The 20,604-nt window shown below is 48.5% G+C and overlaps 1 protein-coding gene across 3 annotated transcripts in view; it reads right to left on the reverse strand.

Annotated features, from left to right (window-relative positions):
• Window positions 1-278: 278 nt before the first annotated feature.
• LOC131271944 (ryanodine receptor) overlaps window positions 279-20,604 on the reverse strand; it is a 32,899-nt gene continuing 12,573 nt past the window's right edge. For 2 of the 3 annotated variants that reach the window (XM_058273535.1, XM_058273536.1), the window contains exons 10-29: window positions 19,486-19,595; window positions 19,320-19,417; window positions 19,013-19,237; window positions 17,361-18,119; window positions 16,547-17,278; window positions 15,883-16,020; window positions 15,014-15,166; window positions 14,644-14,937; window positions 11,977-14,560; window positions 11,212-11,344; window positions 10,370-10,664; window positions 9,632-10,299; window positions 8,879-9,564; window positions 8,306-8,800; window positions 7,984-8,217; window positions 7,525-7,637; window positions 4,724-4,817; window positions 4,391-4,639; window positions 682-4,188; window positions 279-575 (exon numbers count right to left, since the gene is read on the reverse strand). In XM_058273535.1, the coding sequence (XP_058129518.1) occupies window positions 360-575; window positions 682-4,188; window positions 4,391-4,639; window positions 4,724-4,817; window positions 7,525-7,637; window positions 7,984-8,217; window positions 8,306-8,800; window positions 8,879-9,564; window positions 9,632-10,299; window positions 10,370-10,664; window positions 11,212-11,344; window positions 11,977-14,560; window positions 14,644-14,937; window positions 15,014-15,166; window positions 15,883-16,020; window positions 16,547-17,278; window positions 17,361-18,119; window positions 19,013-19,237; window positions 19,320-19,417; window positions 19,486-19,595 (11,783 nt within the window). In that variant the 3' untranslated portion in view covers window positions 279-359. Of the gene's footprint in view, window positions 576-681; window positions 4,189-4,270; window positions 4,289-4,390; window positions 4,640-4,723; window positions 4,818-5,407; window positions 5,518-7,524; window positions 7,638-7,983; window positions 8,218-8,305; window positions 8,801-8,878; window positions 9,565-9,631; window positions 10,300-10,369; window positions 10,665-11,206; window positions 11,345-11,976; window positions 14,561-14,643; window positions 14,938-15,013; window positions 15,167-15,882; window positions 16,021-16,546; window positions 17,279-17,360; window positions 18,120-19,012; window positions 19,238-19,319; window positions 19,418-19,485; window positions 19,596-20,604 lie in introns of all 3 variants that reach the window. The other variant, XM_058273534.1, reaches the window with a different exon arrangement.

Genomic DNA, 20,604 nt, shown 5'->3' on the forward strand with positions numbered 1-20,604 from the left:
AATGTACCGTAGTAAAGGAAGTTTGCCGTTATTTAAAGTCGGCCAAAAACTTTAGGTAGATAGTTGACTTTTTTTTATTCTGAAGTGGCAATCCTCTCGTGCACGGAAACTCGAAAACTTTTTCCGCCGTACTGAAACTGTTGTTATGTGCCTCTTTCTTCTCTCTGCCCTCCAGTTCAGATGCATTCGAGCACAGGACAGTTTGTACTCTTGCTATCCGCTAAGATGATTGTTCGTTTGTTAGTGACAGTTTTCTTTGGTTTTATGTTACTCTAGTGTGCTTATGTTGTGGCTGTGTGCGGGTGTTCTGCCTTTGTTCCGCTGGTTTTGCTACTGGCGGTGGGGGACCGTTCTGCGGCTTAGCTGCCTCCACCGCCCAGCTCATCCTCGTACTGCTTTCTGAAGCAGTCACCGACGGGGAAGAAGTCCCAGCAGCGCTGCTGGTACATGTTCCACACGTACGTCTCTTGACCGGTGTACTCGGTATCCGGTTTGTTGATTAAATGCATCAGGAAGAACATGTAGTTGGCCAGGTTGTGCTCCTGTGCCACGTGCGTATCGAACCCGTGCGGTACCTACGGAGAGTGAAAGATGCGGGAAACGATTGAAGTGAAGGTCGTTGTCGAGTTGATCGAGTTGGCGACGGTAAGGTTCGTCAAAGTTGGGCCGCCGCGCACTTACCTTATCGAAGTAGTCCTTGCCTATTCCACAGATGAAGCAGTTAGACTCCATGTCCTCCTTGACCGACTCGAGCTGATCACGAAGCTCACCGAACGCATCAATGATCAAACCCTGGATGATGGCCAGCAGGATGACGATGACGAAGAAGAAGAACGTAATGTCGAACAGGATGCGGTACACCTCGTACTCGTCGCCGTCGGGGTCACCGATTTCGTCACCGATGCCACCGCCCGCCCGCACACCCTTGTACAGGTGGAACACGAAGCAGGTTGCCATGTCGTGGCACTTCCGGTCGCCCTCCTCGCCATCGTCGTCCTCCTGGATGTAGAACTTGCGGAAGAAGTTGAACGCAATGACCGTGTAGATGTAGACGATGATCGTGAGCAGCATCACCGTCAGCACCAGCTGCTTGCCGTTGTGCGTGACCGACTGCAGGATCGTGCGGAGCGTTTTGAAACCGACGGCCACATCGAGAAGATGGGCGGCGAAGAAGAACTGATTGAAGTTGCCCATCACCGAGAAGGTGAAGTACCAGAGCGAGTAGAGGAACGAGTTGTCCGTGATCGTTACACCGGCCTTCCAGATCTGGTAGCGCCAGTCGATGTTCGCGATGAAGTGGAAGAAGCCGCCGCCCTCGTTCGCCTCCTGCGCCGCGAACGCCGTCTTCTCCATGCCGAGCAGGTTCGAGATCGAGTCGAAATCGTACGTCTCGCTGTACTTCTGGCGGACCTTCTTCTTCACGAACTTGTCCCAGTAGTTCACCGGGAACGTCTTCGCCGAGATGACCAGCTTGTCCCAGTGCGATTTGATGTCGTCGTCCTCCGGCTGCTCGGCAATGAACAGTCCGTCGAACTCCAGTCGGCGGGCAATTTCCTTCTCGCGCTTGAAGATAGCCAGCGGCACCTTCAGGTGGTAGTAGGCGATCAGCATGGCAAGCGAGACCAAGCTGTGCAGTATGGCGGCCACCCGCAACACGTGTTCCATGTAGAAGAAGTCCTCATCGACATGCACCTTCTCGAGTGGATCCTCCTCTTCGCCTTCGCCGTCGCCGCTGCCGCCATCAGCACCGCCGCCCGATCCCGTTTCCAAAATGCCAAGGCCAGATCCCATGCCGGAGCCAAGTCCCATCAGGCCCTCGCCCGACCCTTCCGCGTCCTCATCGTCGCCGAGCGTCGTCACCTTGTAGAACAACAGCATGAAGTTGATGCAGAAGGCCAGCACCAGCGCGACGTACTTGAGGTTGTAGAAGTTGCGCGCCAGGTAGCTGACGCACTTTTTCGTGTACTTGGAGAAGTCGATCTGGTGCACGGCGGCGGGTTCCTTCGTTTCGGCCGACGCCTTCTTCGATTCGGCCTCGATGCTTGCCAGCGTTGCCTCCTGCGCCTTCTGCGCCTCGGTGCGCTCCTGGGCGGCACGCTTCGCCGCTTCACCGCCGAGCAGATCGACCAGAGTCATCTGCTCACCCGGCGCGACACCTTCGCCCGTCAGCTCGTTTGCGCCATCCTCCGGACTGCTCTCACCCGTTTCCTCGATCGACGACGAGGGGCTTAGGGCGGGCGACTCGTGCGGTGCCATGCGGTACTGTCCGTTCTCCTCCTTGCTGATATCCAATCCAAACGCTTGCACCGTACCTGGCGGTTCCTCGAGGGGCAATGGTGGTAGTGCCCGTAGGGACGGTTCCGCCTCCGGGATGGGTTCCTCCTCCTCCTGGGCTGGTCCGCGCATCAGTGACATGAGGATGTTCACCAGGTATCGGATCACGACCGAAACGCCAAAGCCAGAGTAGTAGAACGCGTAGAATATCATCTTGAAGAAGCCGACAATGATTTCGGGGAATGATTTCGACTGCAGTACGGTAATCTGGTGCTTGATGTTGGACGGGCTGATCATGTACATCGAGTAGGAGAGGCCATCCTTGATCGCCTGGATGGTGCGCTTGATCGGGTCCTGGGCGGCCCGCTCCTCTTCCTCCTCGCTGATGTACGTAAAGGCTTGGTCGCGGCGCACGGTTGCGCCGTCGTCGTCGCTCGCCATCAACCCGGACGCGTGCGTCATCTCAAAGATGGCGTCCTCGCAGAAGTTCACGAACGCCTCCAGCTTCTCCTTATCGCCACCCTCGGTGACGATCGAGTAGAAGAAGGCACGCTTCGACTCCTTGATCTGCGGCTTCTCCCACTGCTCGATGTTCGCTTCCTTGATCTCGAAGTAGACGCGCTCGATGCGCTTGGACGAGCCCATGATCTCGATGCGGCCGAGGAACGATTCGAAGTAGTTCAGCACCGAGCCGGCCGTCTCTAGGAAGCGCGCCAGGCGCGGCTCGTTCGGCATGTGCTCGGACAGGTTCGTCAGCAGCACCGCCAGGTTAAAGCCGATCTCCTTAGCCGGCTCGTGGAACCGGTCGACGAAGCCGATGTAGTCGATCTTGCCGTCGTGGTTGGTCTCGCAGCACGCCAGCAGGAAGTCGATCTCCTCCGGCGTGTAGCTCTTCTGCTGTTCCATTTTTTCGCGGAAATCCTTCGGCATGATCCAGCCGTCGCCGTTCGCATCGATCTCCATGAAGCTCGGCGTGGACGTTAGGTCCTTTAGCTTCAGGAACATATCGAAGTACTTCAGGATCAGCTCGACGTTCGAGGCCGACTCGACCAGCGTGTCCACCATCTGCTTGCCGATGGTGCCGTTCACGACATTGCCCTCCAGCATGGACAGCATCATGGTGATCATGTCCTTCTGCAAGTTGAGCAGCTCCTTCAGCAGGTCCACCTGGCTCGAGTGCTTCGACAGTTTGTCCTGCATGTGCGAGAACAGGAACAGGAAACCACCGACCGCGTCCCACAGACGCGAGTGCGCGAGCGCCTGCTGATTCTGCGTACACGGACCCTGAATCACCTCAGTGAGGGTGTTGAACACCTGGCTGGCCACACCGATTGCCTTGAAGAAGTTGGCCTTACCGGCCGGATCGATCAGCTCCTTGCTGGAGTAGTGCCAGTAGAAGTCCATAATCGACTCCTGCAGACGCAGCAGGTAATCGACCGTACAGATGACCACGTTGACGGTGGTCGTGTTACCGGCCTGCGTACGCAGATAATTCTGCCAGTCCAAGTTGTGACCCTCGCAGGTCAGCTGAATAAAGCGGAACAGCGCGCAGGTGAACTCGGCATCATGCATGTTCTTCTCACCGGCGGCACCATCCGAGCCGACACCGAGACCCTCGGCCTTGGTGTTTCGCTCGAACGCGTCCAGATCGAGCACGCTGCACGAGTTCATCAGGCCCGCGATCGAGGTGAAGAATCCGACGTCCTTCTTCTCCTTCAGATGGTTCAGCATGCCCATCTGAATGTCGATGTTACCGCCGCGTAGCACGGCGATACCGAGCTCCAGCGTACGCATCACCATCTCCGAGGGCAGACCCTTCGAGGCGGAAATGTGCAGCAGCACCATCTCCGCCACACCACGGTTCGCCAAACGGGCCTGGTGGAACAAGAGTTTCTGCTTCTCCATTTCTTGTTCCTGAAAGCAAACAAACGGACGATTTAAGCACACATATCCGATACCAATAGAGATGAGTGTGTTAGTTCAACGGACAACCTACCATTAGCTTTTGCATAGTCTTTAGAAGCATGTCAAATGTTAGAGGCGAAAACGGGTTAGCAATGTCAAAGTGATCGTTCTTCCACTGTAGAACTGATCTCGGTTGTCCGGGGTTACTTACATGAATGCTAGCGCCGCCTTCATCTTCTCCAGCACCTTCCTCTTCATCTCCGCCTTCCTCTTCCTCTTCTCCGCACGATCGAGCCACAATGTTGGCGTACGACATGTACAGCGGATCTTCCTGCAATGCACCGCTACGCTCTGTCATCGCTCCGCGGCAGAACGTCGTTACCAGCTGCGTCAGTGGATCCGGCTTGCCTTCCTCTTCTTCTTCGTCCTTCTTTTTCTTCTCGGCATCTTCAAATGTTTGCTAAGGAGTAGATACAACGCAAAACAAAACCTCGTTACCGTCTCTAAAGCCCGCGAGGTGTACGGTTTTGCTTTTCACACTTACCGTAAGATCCTCTATCATGACCTCTTGCCCGACATTCTCATCCTCTAGCCACAGTTCCGAGTAGCTCCGACCGAAGATATTGCACGCGCGGTGTCTGGCGGGCAAAGTTGGAACGACGATTTTACCGAAAGAGGTAAACAATGGAAAGTGTATCAGTGTCAAATCGACCAAAACCAAAATAAAAACTACTTGTCTATCCCAATATGCTCGAGTGGCAACAAAAAAAGAAGTAAAATGTACAAAAAGAAATATATAAATAATAAAATACAAACTAAAGGTAAACAATAAAGAAAAAGCTTCAATTTTAAACAACTTTCAAATCAATCACACAAACTTCCTTATCAGACCACGATGCGATATAAATGTGGTTTCAATACTGGGTTACATTGTGAGACAAGGAAGCTTTCGAAAACAAATTGCCGTGCAAATACCGCCGGTAATGAATAACATAATGATAGGAAAGATAGAGTGCAAGTGCAGGAGAAACAATGAGAAGGAAGATAAAAAACAAACAAAAACAGAGAGAAAAAAGTTCACGCGGACAGAAAAAGTAATACAAAGAAAGGGGCGTAAAAATGCACAAAACAAACAACAGCAACAATGTAAACTAGGATACAAAAGAAAAAACATATTGAAACATAACGAACAGCAATAGTAAAAGGTAAGAAAAGAAGACTCAGTCACCTGCTCAATCTATACATTGGTTTTGCTCTTAGACATGCAACAGCCATTTTGCGTCGTGCTTGTGATAAAACTTGTGTCCAATTAAGACCTTTCGCAATAGGTCGGCATGCCTATATATAGGTTTGGTAGTTAGTATGCGGTTAGTGATTATTCTCTTTATCATCTCTGTTGTTGTTTCTTTTTTGATTATTCGGGTATCGAGATTGGTTTTCATCTGGCTTAACGCCGTTCGAACATTATCATATATACAGGTTTTGTGGTGAAAGTAGTGTGGGTGGGTGGGTGGCAGGATAATGGTGCAGAGAGGTGTGCTGCTTTGCTGAAGAGTAATTTTCTTTACTCAGACCGTTTGGTTATTGTTAGTGGTATACAAATGATGGAAGAGGTTTATGTTAGTCATACAATATGGTTTGATATGTGAGATTTATTTATTGTTTTTGTTTATTGTTATATGGATCTAGTTTTGCATGGTGTTGTTTACAATGTCAGACTGGTTTGCCGAAGTCCGGTGTTACGGGACCAACATAGGTATGGTCATAACTGTAACCTGAAACGGTGTTGTTGTTTCAGACGTAATCTTCAACTAATAAAATGTAATTGAACGTCTAACGGCTCTCCGTATAAAGATAATGCGAATTTTAAAGTTTTGAAGAAAATTATACAAAAATAAACAGAACGGACTTGAAGACGGCGATTAAATTATTTTGTTGACTCGATCATTTCGACTTTGGCAACACATTAGTAAAAATACTTTTCTGTCAGTTATTATTCAATTGTGTTGTGCTGCAAGAAATGTCACAAAACACACCATTCATATTTATTTTCTAGAATGTTAGACATATTTAACATTCTCTGGCATTGTCATGTTCAGGGTGAAGTGAACCGTTTTATCTTTCGTAATGGAAGAAACAAGCTGAATTCTGTACCAAACCAATTCAAGAACCAATTATAGATCATTGATCAATTCAACCTTACGAGATTGTAGAAATAAAAATTATTCAAGGCAGAAATCATAGTTAGAAGGTGAGGAGTAGCTTTTATATTCGCTTGTTAAAACATTAACCCCAGAGGAAAAAGTTAAGATAGAAAAAGAGACACACGTAGATTGAGCTACGTCGCAAGAGGATGGAAAAAAAGAATATCTGGCGGGGACAACTATCGTAGAAGAAGTTGGAGAGGAATGTAGCAGAGAATTTAATACCAATAGCAGTTTAACCGCTGAGTAGTATGTAATAATGTGCTTGGTGACCGATTTCAAACGTGTAGAAAAATGGTGTGCCAATTTGTTTTAAATTGATTTTTGCTAAAGGCGAAGGCAGGAAATTTTGCTTTAATTTGCATGCTTATCATTGTTTATACCAGGAATTGTAGGAATTTGTTACAGTCCTATTTTAATCAGGTTTTGTTACGTAATTTTTCAAGGGCAAGTGGTTAGTCGAATCCGATGGGGGCAGGATAAAAATCTGCAGGGATTTGAGTTTTCTTGTTTGGTTTCGGGTTTGCGTGCCGATCAAATCATTTGAAGTGCATGATAACTCTGCACCCCGTATGCTTTTTGAACATTGGACTCAATTTTTGTTGATATTGTTGCTGTTGTTGGTGGTGCTTCTATTCAATTCTGCAGTATTTTTGTAATACAAGTTCATTTGATTTTAAAGAACCATACTAACGAGAAGTGGAAAGTAGACGGAGTGAAAAAGAGAAAGAGTAAGGGTAACAATAAATTAAATCAAACAGTCCAACCCGGCAAACAGCCACGGTGTCATTTGGGCAGTAACAAAAACGAACGAAAGATAGAAAAATCAAACACTTGTAACAGAAACAAATAACAAGTAAAAAAAATAGAGGTAAGATGCACAACGCACAACAAAAATCAATCCAAAACGTAAGTGGACAAACGAAAAACATGAGCAGAAATAATGGAGTGAAAAAGTAAGTAAACGGAGGGGATTGTAACAGAAGACAACAATAAAAAAAATAAATAAAACAAGAAGATAAAGAACCAATAAGAACAGAAAAATCGTAATGTAAAAGGAAAAACACATATATACAGATGACAATGAAACAAAAATACATAACCCCGTTGATAAAGTAAAAGAATAAGAAAATCATAAAACCTTGGCAGTGAATGTAAGGAAACTTGTCTGAAACAGGCAATAACCGCTCGTTTTCTCTGTATCGAGACGCAACTTCTGTAAACATTTTTGCTTTGTTGTTGTGGATGGTCGATCTGGAGCATAATAGCAAAATAACAAAATGATGAGTGTGTAAGGTTTTACAAATTGACTGGTTGTTGTTCGTGTGTCAAGAACGAGAACGAGTGTGAGGTGAATACATTAAAAGTTGGGTGGATGAAAATCGATGTTTGTTGTGGGTTAGAAGTAAAAGTCCGGAGAGTGTTATACACATACGGGAAGTTCGTTGTATGCGGAGGTGTAACTGTGAACGGGAGATGACTTGATCGAAGGCCATGAAGAGATTGGAAGATAAAGGACAAGGGCGTGTATGTGTGTGTGTGTGTGCGTGTGTGTTTGTTTGTGTGTATGGATTGTATTTCGTGTAACCCGAACACTTACCATGTGCAGTCCATAAAGAACCTTGGCCATGGCGACGATGCGCTCGACCGTGTCTTCGATTTTGTTTTCGGGCTTTTTGTCAGACTTTTCGAGCGAGTCCGCGACTATTTGCTCCTTCTTGCCGAGCTTCGAGTACAGATAATGCTGCCAGGACATTTCGTCGGCAGGGTCGAGCTTGTCCGGCAGTGTCAATTGCGTGCGAGCAAACTCGATCACCTCGTATTCGGGCATTTTCTGTAAAAAAGGAGTGGGATCCAGGACCCAAAACAAAACACGATTACAAATCTGGTTTTGTAAACCTCAACTCAATCGCTCATGCTACCTTCAAATAGCGATCCTTGCAGTGTTGAACCAGTTCCTGCTCCTTGCCGGCAAATAAATTCAGGCCAACGGGCAGCAGACGCTTCAAACAGGCGACCATCAAGCTGGACTGAATTTCCTTGTCCTTGTCACGCTTCTTGTCGCGGCTACGCTTCTTCTTCTTCACCTTGCCACCGGAGGCGGGAACGTCACCAGAAATGGCTGCCGAGCGACGGGTGGCAGTAGGCATGATCAGTGCCATGTTGTCGATTTCGTTGGCCGAGATGAAGTTCTGCTCTTCCTTCAGGAAGTACTGGCTCTTGGACCACACGTTGAAGATCTCCGCCACGTAGTTGTACAGCTCTTCCGCCTCGGACACGTTATCCTTGAGCCAGTGGTTGCGCTGCAGGTCGACGTACTTGATCAGCAGCGGATAGAACGAGTAGATATCGCGGACCAGCAGTTGCCAGTCCTCCTGGATTTGTGCTTCAATCTGGGAGGTATCATCGGTGGAAGACTGGAAGAAGAGAAAAAAGGCCAACATAGAGTGAACAGCACGTACAACGGCGACCTTACTGGCAGCTGCTTGCCGTACCTTGAGGAAACCACGCAAGCTTTCCTCCTTGTGGAACATACTGTCGCAACGCTTCTTGACCCGCTCGGCCAACGGCAGAAAGACGTCCTTGAGCAGCTCCTCGGAGCTGTTGATGATGATCTGCTGCGTGTAGGTGGCAATGCGCGTCATCCACGGTGCGTTCTCGTTAGCAATGTTCTTGCGGATCATCTTGAGCACATTCTTCAGCAGGTGGTTCATGTGTTCAGCGGTTACCATCGTGACGTGATTGCCGGTCTGCGGGCTAACATTGTCCGGGCCCTGGTTCCACCAAAACGGTAGGTACGAACACAGCAGCGGCAGAATTACATCGATAATGTGCTGCGCCTCCTGGTACGTCTTCTCCGACTCGACGAACTGGTCCACCTCGGCCAGAATCGACTCGAGCGTCGGCATGCTGCTTTCCATCTTGGTCATGATGTCCTGCGCCTCGAGGGACGTGTCGGCGATGCGGTTCAGTAGCGAGAACGGATTGTGCTTGTTGGCGTGCGGCTCGAGGAATGCCACCGGGAAACAGGAGCTGAATGCACCGAGACAGGATCCGAGGGCCGGCTTGTGGCGCTCCAGTTCCGTCTTCAGGTATTTACGGTCGCGAGTCAGCGACATATCGGTGCCAAGAGTGTACAAAGCCGAAAGGATCTTGTACGACGCAACCTGAATTTCGTCCACTGGAACCAAAGTGAGACCGTATTAGAAGGGAAATCGTCAGTGCATCCTCCTTCCCAAAATACTTACACAGCAAGTCGCTTCCATAGTCGCACGCGGCCAAATGATCGAATAGCGACGTCAGCACGGGCAAAATCACCTGGTTGACGTAAGCTAGCGAGGTTGATGTCTTCAGATGCGTTCCGCGCAGTCGATCGTACTTGCCATCCGTCAGGTTGACGATCGTTTGGCCTAGATCATCAGCCGTGTTGTTGAAGAAGGTCAGCATCGACGTTCGGATGAACTCGGGACAGTTCTTGACCAGCGATTTAGCGTCAATGCTCTTCACCAGCACCTGCAGGCACCGTACGGTAATGCGCACATCCGCCCCAAATGCCGTCAGCCGGTGGCGAAGCAGACTGGCCAGTTTGCAGAACAAACTAGCAACCATTTCCTTCTCCTTCAACGAAGCCGCACCGACGTTGTTGGTTGCGGTTGCGATCGCGATAAAGTAGTTGCGGTTTGACGAGAAGTACTTCTCCATCAGCGGCAAGACGACCTTCGAGAAGAACTTAATGTCTCGCGAGCAGGTCTTAAACGACGATCGACGGCTGAACGTGGTCGATGGTTTCAGCAACTTCATATTGATCGTGGCACGATCGCTGTACGAGATCAGCTTCTCAAGCAACGAATAGGCGAAACGAAGCTCAATGGCCGCCGTACTCATGCCCGGCTCTTCCGTTTGTCCACGAGATGGTCTGAAAAAAGAGAAGGGAATATTTTTCATGATCCGTAATCCCATCCCTTGCCGCCAAGAGTACTACTCACTTGTGCAGCTTAAGACCCTGGTACTGCAGATACTTAAGGAACTCTTGCGAACGTTCGCGATCCTTACGCTTCTCCTTGTCGGTCAGCAGATCGTACGGGACGAGCTGTGCGTGGATGGCCCCACCGCACTGGTTCAACTCCTCGTTCTTTTTCTTCGCCCAGATATCGTGCGAGTTCTCGGCCAACCGTTCGGCCATGTTCTGCATTTCTCTGCTCAGCGTCAGGTTGGTCATGTCGACTGGGTGCGGGTTGTAGTTGAACGGTGAACCCGTGTCGCCCTGCAATTCCTGGACGTGTTTAAAATGGATCCCGATGCGATGCGAGAGGCAATATGGAGGTGGCAAACCAGCACACGGGAAATATGGTAAAGCAGACGCGAACGCGCACACGAAGACGAAGAGATACACGACGGTATGTCAAGTGCACGGACACGCGGCGTGATCCACCGAATGCGTTCGGTTGCGTTTGCATAACGTTCAATCCGTAGCAGCGTTGTGGGGTGGTGAATTCATCAAAAACACATTTTGAGGACGTTGGTGGAAGTGTGATGGTGGTTGTTGCATTTCAGGTAGGGGGATGGAAAGCGCCATTTTTGATTATGGAAAAACAAAAACAACATATTGAGCGGTGAATAGAGAATACGATTTAGAAGGGATGATAAGAAAAACGTGGGTATCCAAAACACAAAGCTTCTGTGCAAAATTGATGATTTCAAAGGTTCAATTAGACACTTTTTGGTTCGGTTTCCAGAAATTATGTAGCTGTGAGACTGTGAGGTAAAGCTAGAACGAAACTGTAAAACTATCGAAATGTTCGGATCCAAATCAAAAGACTTACAAGATTCGGCTTCGACTGGCGACGCATCGATCCACGGTTGGATAGCGGGACGTCACCTTCGGAGTGTTCAATTCTCCAGTTCAGAGCAAGAAGAGCCTTCAAGCTCTCACGAACTGGTTCACGGTAGCGTTCACGTTCCTAGAGTATGGTTAAATTTAGAATAGAAATGTGTATCAAAGATAAACATATGATCAATGGTAGATTGCGTCAAACGACGTTCAAAAACGCGTTGAATTAAATTTTATACCAAACTTTGTACGTGTACTAAAACACTAGAACTGCCTGGATTTGAACGGAACTAAAATGGCTGGCGATTGTTTTGTGAACAATATGCAAGAGCTGGTGTATCTTAGATGTTGTTTTAGGATAAGTTATGTTTTTTTAAATCAAAAAATAATTTAAACATTTAATTTTACAATTCCTAGCTCGATATCGAATAAAGTTTCACAATTTTTGTCATTACAAACATTATTCGAGGCCTTCACGGAAGCGTGAACTAAGAATCAATCTATAAGAAACTGGTACAATTACTTGGGGACCATTCTTACTTCTTATAAAATATAATAATAGGTATTACTTGAAGAAAACGAAACTGTAAGAGGAGATGCTCAAATCCTAGGATTTCTGTAGTACAAAAAGAAAATGTTTACCATCTACTTCGTAGGATTAAACATTTCTTTAAATATAAATATACAAATGTTTAACACAAAAAAAAAACAGCGATTGAACATACCAGATCCGGTAGTTCTAGTGTTAAGGGTAATACTTACGTTTTCACTGAGAGTGTTGTACGGCTTCAGGCGAGGATGAGTCTTGCTGGAATCGGACCACTGGTCACCGTAGGTCCATCCATTCTCCAGCTTGCGGCTAGCCCAGGCGTCGTGGTAGTGTTCGCTGAACTTCTGCACGATCTGATTGAGATCGTTGGTCAACTGAACGGCGGTCGTGTCGATCGGCTGCGGATTATAGTGCGGCTGATCGGGGCCACCGCCGGTCGGTTTACCGTACAGGTCGTCGTCTGAGTTCTTGGACAGACTATAGTCTGGCGGCAGGGCACAACCGATCGCAATAAGACATGGAAGTGCCTTACCGAACAGTTCCGGATCGTAGTCCATGTTGCTGAGCGAGTCGAAAATGTTCGAGAACAGCAGCATCGTGAGACGCTTCTCCTCGTCGGAGGACGCGCCAAACTGGGACGCCTGGCCACCACCGGTAGTGCCGTAGTACTTAGCGCAACGCTCGTAGTGCAGCGTCAGTAGCCGCAGTGCGACAGTGGTATACTCTGACAGCTTCGACACATCGATGGTCAGTTTACGCAGCAGCTTCAACAACATGGCCGGGTGCATGGCGGATGTTAGTGCGACAAGGAAATCTGATACAGCTTCACGCTGGCCCTTGGTCAGCATGCGATTCTTCGACATGCGGTACACAGTGTGCAGCGTGGCATCCAACAGGCTGGCGTAGTTTTCAGCCTCATTGTAGAACTTACTGTGCTTGATCAGCAGCGGAAGGATAGAGTTACCGATGTAACGATTCATCGACAACGCCATGTCACTCTCGGAACCGTCACTGCGGTCAAGCATGGTTGCAGCACGCAAATCTGGCAGGAAAGCGTCCTCCAGCAGACGGTAGAATAGCTCCTGCGTTTCGATACCATACACGCGCTCGAGGAACAGGACGATGCTCTGCTTGTGGCCAGGCACCAAACCGGACGGCATGTCGGACTTTGGCCTATCCTCACCAATGGCCGGGTTGGTGAGGGTAAACTTCAGACTCAGCACACCCTGCAGATCCTCCAGCGGAACCAATGATCTCAAAATGGCACGCGCACGCAGCGACTCGTTCTTGCCTTGCTCGATAACGGCCGCATCTGGCGCACAGCGACCCAACAGATCAACTAGCGTACAGTAGAAGCACAGGATGGCTGCACCGGTGTCGATGTAGTCCTCATCGTCATCACCCTCCGGCAGGGGGTGGGTGAAGTTAAGCCCGGCAATGGTGCCCTCGGTCTCGTCCATCATCTTGCGTCGTTCGGAGATTCGTTCGGACATTTTGTTCGCTTCCATGATGGCCTTCAGCAGGCCTTCACCCTCACCACGTAGCGCCGGTCCGAGACACTCCGGGCGGCGGATAAGCAGTCGGATGACGAGGTTGGCATTCTCCTCCACACTCTCCCCGTTCACCCAGACGCAGAAACGAAGGAAGTCCAGGTAGCGTTCACCCTCGACCGGATCCCAGCCCAGATCGGGGTAGCCCCGTTCGACCAGTTCCGAGTTACTCTGCAGACCGCACCGCGACAGGTAGATGGCAATCTTCTCCAGATAGTGTTCGCGCAGCGCTAGTGCTAGCTCGGTGTTCTCCATCAAGCTGGAGTACGCCACGTCCAGCGGGGTCGAGCCCCGCAGGCTCGGGCGTGAAAGAAGGATGTTGGAGTTTTCGAGCAGGAAGTCAAAGTGGTCGAACATAGCCTTCTGGTTCTGGCGGCCAGTACGGCAGAAGTAACATAGGAACCTACAGCATGCTACCACCATCTGGTGGGATGTGTCTTTCTCCTTCGGTGCCGACTCTTCGCCCTCGGCTGTCTGCACCGGTGCGTCGCTCTGTGCCTGCGCACGCCGCCCAAGCGTATTCATCATGACCGCCATGACGTTCTCGTGCACACGCAGGATACGAATCAGATCCGGGTGCTGGAAGAACGTATGGTTGTTCACCAGCTTCCAGAGTCGCTTTCGCATCAACTCTTCCTCCTCCTGGCTCATCTGTACCGGCAGCAGGGCACGTATCTGGCTCAGTCCAACCCACATGTTGGCCACATCGCTCTTCGTTTTGGCGTTGATTACGTAAGTTTTGTTGAGCGCCTTGATAAGCTCTCCGATCGTGTCGTACTGACGCACGAGCAGACTGAACATCTCACGGACCAACTTCGGGTTCTCGATCTGCGACTCCTCCGCCCAGGACACGATCTGCTTGATCAGCACCTTGCGGAACACCTCTTCAGGCGTTTTCTTTTCCTCCTCCACCGGTTCCTTCGGGTCTTCCTCCAGCTCCTTAACGGCGTTTATGAAGTTGTACACCTTCTTGAGCGCTCCCGGGCGTCCATCTTCGGCCTTGTCGGCTTCCGGCTCTTCCGGTTCCTGCAGGGCATTCAACGACACCTTGCCCATGAGCCTCTCGTGAAACTCGATCAACCGATTGCGCAGATCCGAGCCGCAGGACGCATTCTCTAGATCCTCCTCTTCGAGGTTCTTGAAGCCTAGGATGGCGTTCATCTGCTCACGCGGCGGACAGCGGAACTCGCGCGTTTTCTTCGCCGCAACTGCGCTTGGCAAATCCGACTGCTTGATCTCAATGTATCTGGTGGACAAGGAGAAGCGAGAAAAATTAAATTACCCTCAACTCGGTGCCGACATCGACGCCTCTTCCGCAACTGCCCCTACCTGCGTAGCTGATCCTGCTGCAGATCACCAACATAGTTGTGTGCGAATGAGATTATACTCTCCACACGATGGCGCAGCTGTACGTCGTACAGATGGTGTAGCAGATAGCACATTTGCAACTTTGCACCCTCCGCCATCTTCATCGTCAGCAGTCCCTTGCGGTGTTCGTCTTTACCCTCCTTCTCGAACAATGGGTCCCAAGTTTCCGGATCGATCATGATCAGCAGCTTCTCGACGTCCTCGTTGGTGATAACGCCAACCAGCAGCAAACGATCGATCAGCTTGATCAGTGGCCTATAAACAGAGTGAATGAAGTGGTCGGTAACACTAAACCCGTCGTCTTCTCGGTCATCGTTGGCGCCATACTTACAGGAAGAGGTTCTCGTTTGATCCACCGATCGGATCGCGATTGTGTACCTGATTGATGAGCACCGCCTCCTGGAGGGCGCTCATCACGAACTCTCTCACCACCTCCAGTGGGAATCTTGGCGAATATAACGAGTCAATTGCCGGTATGGGTTCACTGGAAGAATCTGGTGCTACTAGTGTCGGCATATTCGATTGTGAGGGTGTGGGTCTGGGGAAGGAAGAATAATGGCATGCAAATGTTTGAGGAAAAGGCAAACGGAAAAGGTGGATGAACGGTACGTCAAACTTCTGGTCGGATAGAATGATGGATGATCGCGACAATACGATTTCATACGATATAAACATACAATATACACATTGACGTGTAACGTAGAAGGGCATTCTTGGAAACTCCGTTGGATTATGCACATTTTGTTCAGCTTTAACAAATTGTTATTTACAACTATTGTGTCTCAACGATAGTTTCTAATGGATTCGAAATGGACAAACCGTCAACACATTTAACAACTACAATACTCTAATCAATAGCTACAAAAACAGGATCATACTTATAAGAAAGAAAATTGACTCTCAAAAGGAATAAGTTGCAGTATTCTTACCGCCAAGACTCATAAATTACCGATCGGATCGAATATCATTCTATCGACGGTACGAAATGTGTTAGAGGGATGGTTAGATAAGTAGAAGTAGATGTGCAAGAAGTCCATGAATAGCGGTGCAGTAAGCGTGCCTTCTATTCAGGGAGTCCTTCGAAACGATACAGAAAGCTCGTCGAGGTTCGTTGGTTTTTTTTTCTTGTGGGGTTTTAGTAACGGGTTATCGAAAGGGGGTTAGTGTACGTCACACCGAACGGAGGTTAGAGCTACTTACGCAATCTCGGTCATGTTCATTTCCGGGCGCACGGAGAGCGTCTGCAGTGAGCGCAGCGAGTGACACATCTCCGGATCGGTGTACAGCTCGCGCAAATCGGACCCGAGCGGAATGATGTACTCATTCTTACAAACCTCCCTGAGTGGATTAAAAGAAATAGACGGACGGAATGTAAGACATTCAGAGCTATTCCGAGATCCGAACGTTCGAGATTTACGTTCGAGATTCGATATTCGGTATTACCAAATTCGAATTCGAGATTTATCAAGGTGTATGCAAAAGTGTATAAAGGGTTACCGCCAAATGGTTTGAATAAACCTTTGGTGATGTTCGATAATTCGATTTGCTTGTTACTATTACTTTTGGAACGGTGATTGATACATGCGTACCATTAAAAGGAAGATAATATCATTTTACATAGATTTTATCACGAAACCCCAGTAATTACAAACGATTTTTCCACATTCATCGTCCAAATCTGTTTTGCCCATTTGATTTTGACAACTGCCGAACAGCTATGTCGACTTTGTCGACTCGATTCGAATGTTAGAATACCGAAAAAATCTCGATTCGAGACGAGCGCTCGCATTCTAGACCGTTTCGAAACGGATCTCGGAATAGCCCTGATTGTTGTTGTTCTAGTTGTTCTACGTTCGTCACTTACATTGTCGTGGCGTGGGATTCGAGATGGAGAGAAATCAACAGATCGTAGAAACCGAGTCGCAGCGGACCGCTCATGTACTCCGACTGAATGGCGTACAGTAGTTGCTTCTGGTCGACGTGCGAGCACAGGGCATGCGCTGCCCGATAGTTGGACTGATAACAAAGGGCCGAGTAGAGGGTGAGTGTGTGCGCGTGGAACTGCAACAGACGATCGATCTCGATCAGCTCCAGGATGTCGATGCAGCGATCCTCCTCCGGGATGTGCAGGGCTAGCATGGACACCGGGTCTTCGCACAGCATCGACCAACCGCGTATGTCCGAGAGCTTGAGGGCGTGCACCTGTAGGGCGGTGTTGGGCACACGGGCCCACTGGTGCGGCTTCAGACATTGTACCTTCAGCCTCGGTGGGAACTGCGGGTTGATGTGCTTGTCGCTCGTTGGCAGAACTGCGGCCGACAGAGGCAACGTGGTCGGTGTACGACCGAGCTCGATCTGCAGAATCTCCTTGCTGGTGGCCTCGACGAAGATGGCCGGGAAGAGCTTGGTGTCGGGCTCCATTAGGAAGACGTGCGACGTTTCCTTACCCTCGCACGTGAACCGGATCGTACCGGTGGCCGTGTCGACGAAGCATCCGACGAACATACCCTGCGAGGCTCCCTTACCAGACGAGTCCTGCGTGACTTCGTTGAACAGTTCATCCGCACGCACCATGTAGCACGACTGGCGGTTTACACTGGAGCGAAATATCAAGAAAGGTTATGGCAATGATGGAAGCATGGAAGCATGGAACGTTATATTTTACTAAAATAACTTACATCTCAACCGTCTTGCCAGTCTCGTCTTCGACGTAGATCGCCGCGTGGCGCACCTTATTCTGTCCGAACTCCTTGCTGTGGACGTGGTATTGTGTCGTTACCCAGCCGACGTACACGTGCGTCGGGTCCTGACCGGGGAAGATGCGCACGCCGTAAAAGTATTCGTTGATGAGGCGCAAACAGTCGGCATCGTACACTTCGTTGCCGAACGATTCCACCTGCGGGCTGCCCATGCCTCCCTTGCGCTCCGGCGTCATCGGTGGTTGCGAACGCAGATCGCTGTTCGACAGACGCATAGCCTGGCTTCGCTGGGCCACCTTCAGGTTGCTCTTGCGTGGTTCCGGCTCCGGGGTGCGCCGGTCCTTCAGCTTGTCCTTGCTCTGGTCGCGCTTCTTGCCGAACAAGCGGAACGGGCTGCGGCCACGCTTCTTGCGATCGTCACCGGCTCCTTCGAGTTCGTTGTCCGAGTACGCGTTCAGCTCGCCGTCACTCGTGGCTTCGCCGTTGATCTCGATGCCGGGTGGGCTGAGGCCACCACGCGGCGCGTGACGAGAAGGCCGGCGAGGTCCGTTGCGAAGCATATCGTCCGCTTCGGCGGCGTCCTCCGAGTAGTTCCGGTGAAGACCCTTGATGTCGTTCATGGTGAATCCGCTACGCATGATGTGGTCGAAGTGCGCCGGTGCCGAGTGGTCAACCTCCGTCATCAAACGGTGCTGACGGATGCGAATCTCCTCCCAGCGGCGCATTTTTTCCGACTCACTGTTGAAACGAAGAATTTTTAATTCAACAAAATAACTCTACAAAGGCATGTCAAATGTTACTGTAAGTTGGATTGAAAACGATAAGGGAAACAATATCGCCATTTGCACCACTATTCAACAGATTCTTGTATCTACTTCAAATTGTTTGTAAACCATCAAATATACAATATTATAAAGCAATTTAAGTTTCCATTTTCGTTAGAAATTTCTCTATTTTGAAAAGATGCATTTTCGCAATTACAAATAAAAAATAGATAAATTTGTTATAAATGGTTGGCACCGTCAATCGAAAGAAACTATTATGCCACAAATTAAGTGGTTTTTATTTATCAGCCAATTTACTACGAAATGTAGGTTCCAAACGATCCTTTCGCTTTTCTATTGTCCCTATTTCTTATCAAGTAATAACGGCCCATTTACAATCGATTAACAGTTTCAATACTTTAATCTTTAGGATTCCTTAAAAAAAAAGAAATATCAAACGTTGGCTATGTGGAAACTAATGTTTAAATAAAAAAACATACTAGTTCATACAAAATTAATTATGCTGTTGGTGCAAATGACATACTTTTTGTTTAAAAGATCAAGTTCTTGTTTGATGATAATCCGACATAAAGTATTGCATTAGAACTGTTCGTGAAATCAGGAGGATGAACATAAATTTATATTTAAAGTTTGTTAACTTTTTTTCTTTTGAAAATCGTTGAACATGTTTGAAACAGTGACTGTAAGAAAAGTTGTAGATACGTTGGAACATAAGTTCAAGCTATAGTTAGAGGACTGTAGTTCCGGTCCTACATATTTATGTACCCGCATTGGAAGTTTAAATCGTTGGCTTTCAGTCTGCTTGAGCATTCGTGTTACTGTATTGAACTTGTAGGTAAGATTTACCTGATAAACGTGTTTGCGCACGTAACTGGCAGCGAAAGTCGCAGAAACTCCCAGTTCGCCTTTTCCATCGTCTCGAACGTGTTGTGCGAGATTTTCATGCAGGGCGGCGTATCCGCTCCGCCCGGGATTCTAGTGACGTCGATCTTACCGTCCGGAATTTCATCGGTGTTCTCGAAGATTGGTTGATCTTTCGTGTACCAGTGAGTGACCGGGCGTTTCATGTTCCTAAATGCGGCAAACCAGAAGGTAAGCGAAATGCTAGTTTGAAAAAAAAAAGAGCGGGCGCTTGTAAACACTGAATACATACACGCAGAACGGTTCGTAGCCTTCCTGCAAACCGCAGGTGGTGAACCATTTCAGCGAGTCCACATCCTGTCCGTAAACGACGCGAGCTTTCTGGCCGATCTGAAGGTGAACAAGATAAAACCGCAGATGAAACCCATGAACCGGTTGGTGGACGGGGCAATACTTACACCGATCGTGCACGCCGGCACAAATCCAACACCTTCCGGTGCGTTAACGTCGGCGAACGTAGTCTCCCCGCCGAGGGCATCCATCAGCAGCTCACCGTTCAGTGAGAAACCTGACCAAGGCACGGGGGGGATAAGCGTCATAAATAATTCTCGGGAAAAAAGTCTACCCAAGCGGTAATAAGTAAGGGGTTGGTTAGCAGGCAGGTTTAGTCAATACAAACTGACTTATTAAAGCGGTATCTAGTCACTAGAGCAGTTCTCTATAAGCGCGATTAGAAACATGTAAGAAGAGCCAATGTTGCAAGCGGATTAGTATTGATTATGCGTTGGTAAATAGTGAACATGCTTCGTTACAACATGCCGCACGAAATGCTTATCACATGCGCTAGTTGCTATGAGTAGGAACCGTAAGAAGCAAAGTTTTGTCCAAAGTATCCAAAATGAACACGACCATTTCCAGTCTACCAGCTGTACATTTCGAATGTGTATGATCCTAGACTGATATATTTATAGCCTAGTAACAGGCATGGAATGGAACAAGATTATCACGTGAAAGCGAATATACATTGATCGAAAATGGTTGGTTAAAAGTAAGTTGGAAAGAGATCGAGAGGGTGCTTCAAGCGGTTTAGATTCAACGTGTAGCTTAGTTTTGACTGGTGACCAAAATGAAAGTTACCCACGTTGCATGCAATACTTTCAGTTTCCCGTTGTTTTGAATATCAACCGAGCACAACTGCAAACGGATCTGTGTTGGCTGATCTGTTTCATTTGCTGTGTGGATTCACTGATACTGATTGTTGTCGGTTGTGTTTGGAACTCGATTGTGATATCTCGAGGGATGGTTAATGTTTTATGCCAGCGAGCCGTAACCATTCGCCGGAGATGCATGAGAAAATATGTTCGATTTGTACAAATGTGAGAAAAAACGTCGGTGTTTGGATGTTGTTTCGCGGTGAGATCGAGCGACGGGAAGAAAAAAAAAGCTTATCTTATATCTCAGCAGTAAATGTAAAGCGATTAATACGGTAAACTTCATACGACCGTTTGCGAAAACTTAAAAGCCGAAAACATATCTGATAGTTTGATATGATGAGTAAGTAAATGGTTTGGTAGAAA

This window comes from Anopheles coustani, chromosome 3 (assembly GCF_943734705.1).
Source record: "Anopheles coustani chromosome 3, idAnoCousDA_361_x.2, whole genome shotgun sequence".
NCBI lineage: Eukaryota > Metazoa > Arthropoda > Insecta > Diptera > Culicidae > Anopheles > Anopheles coustani.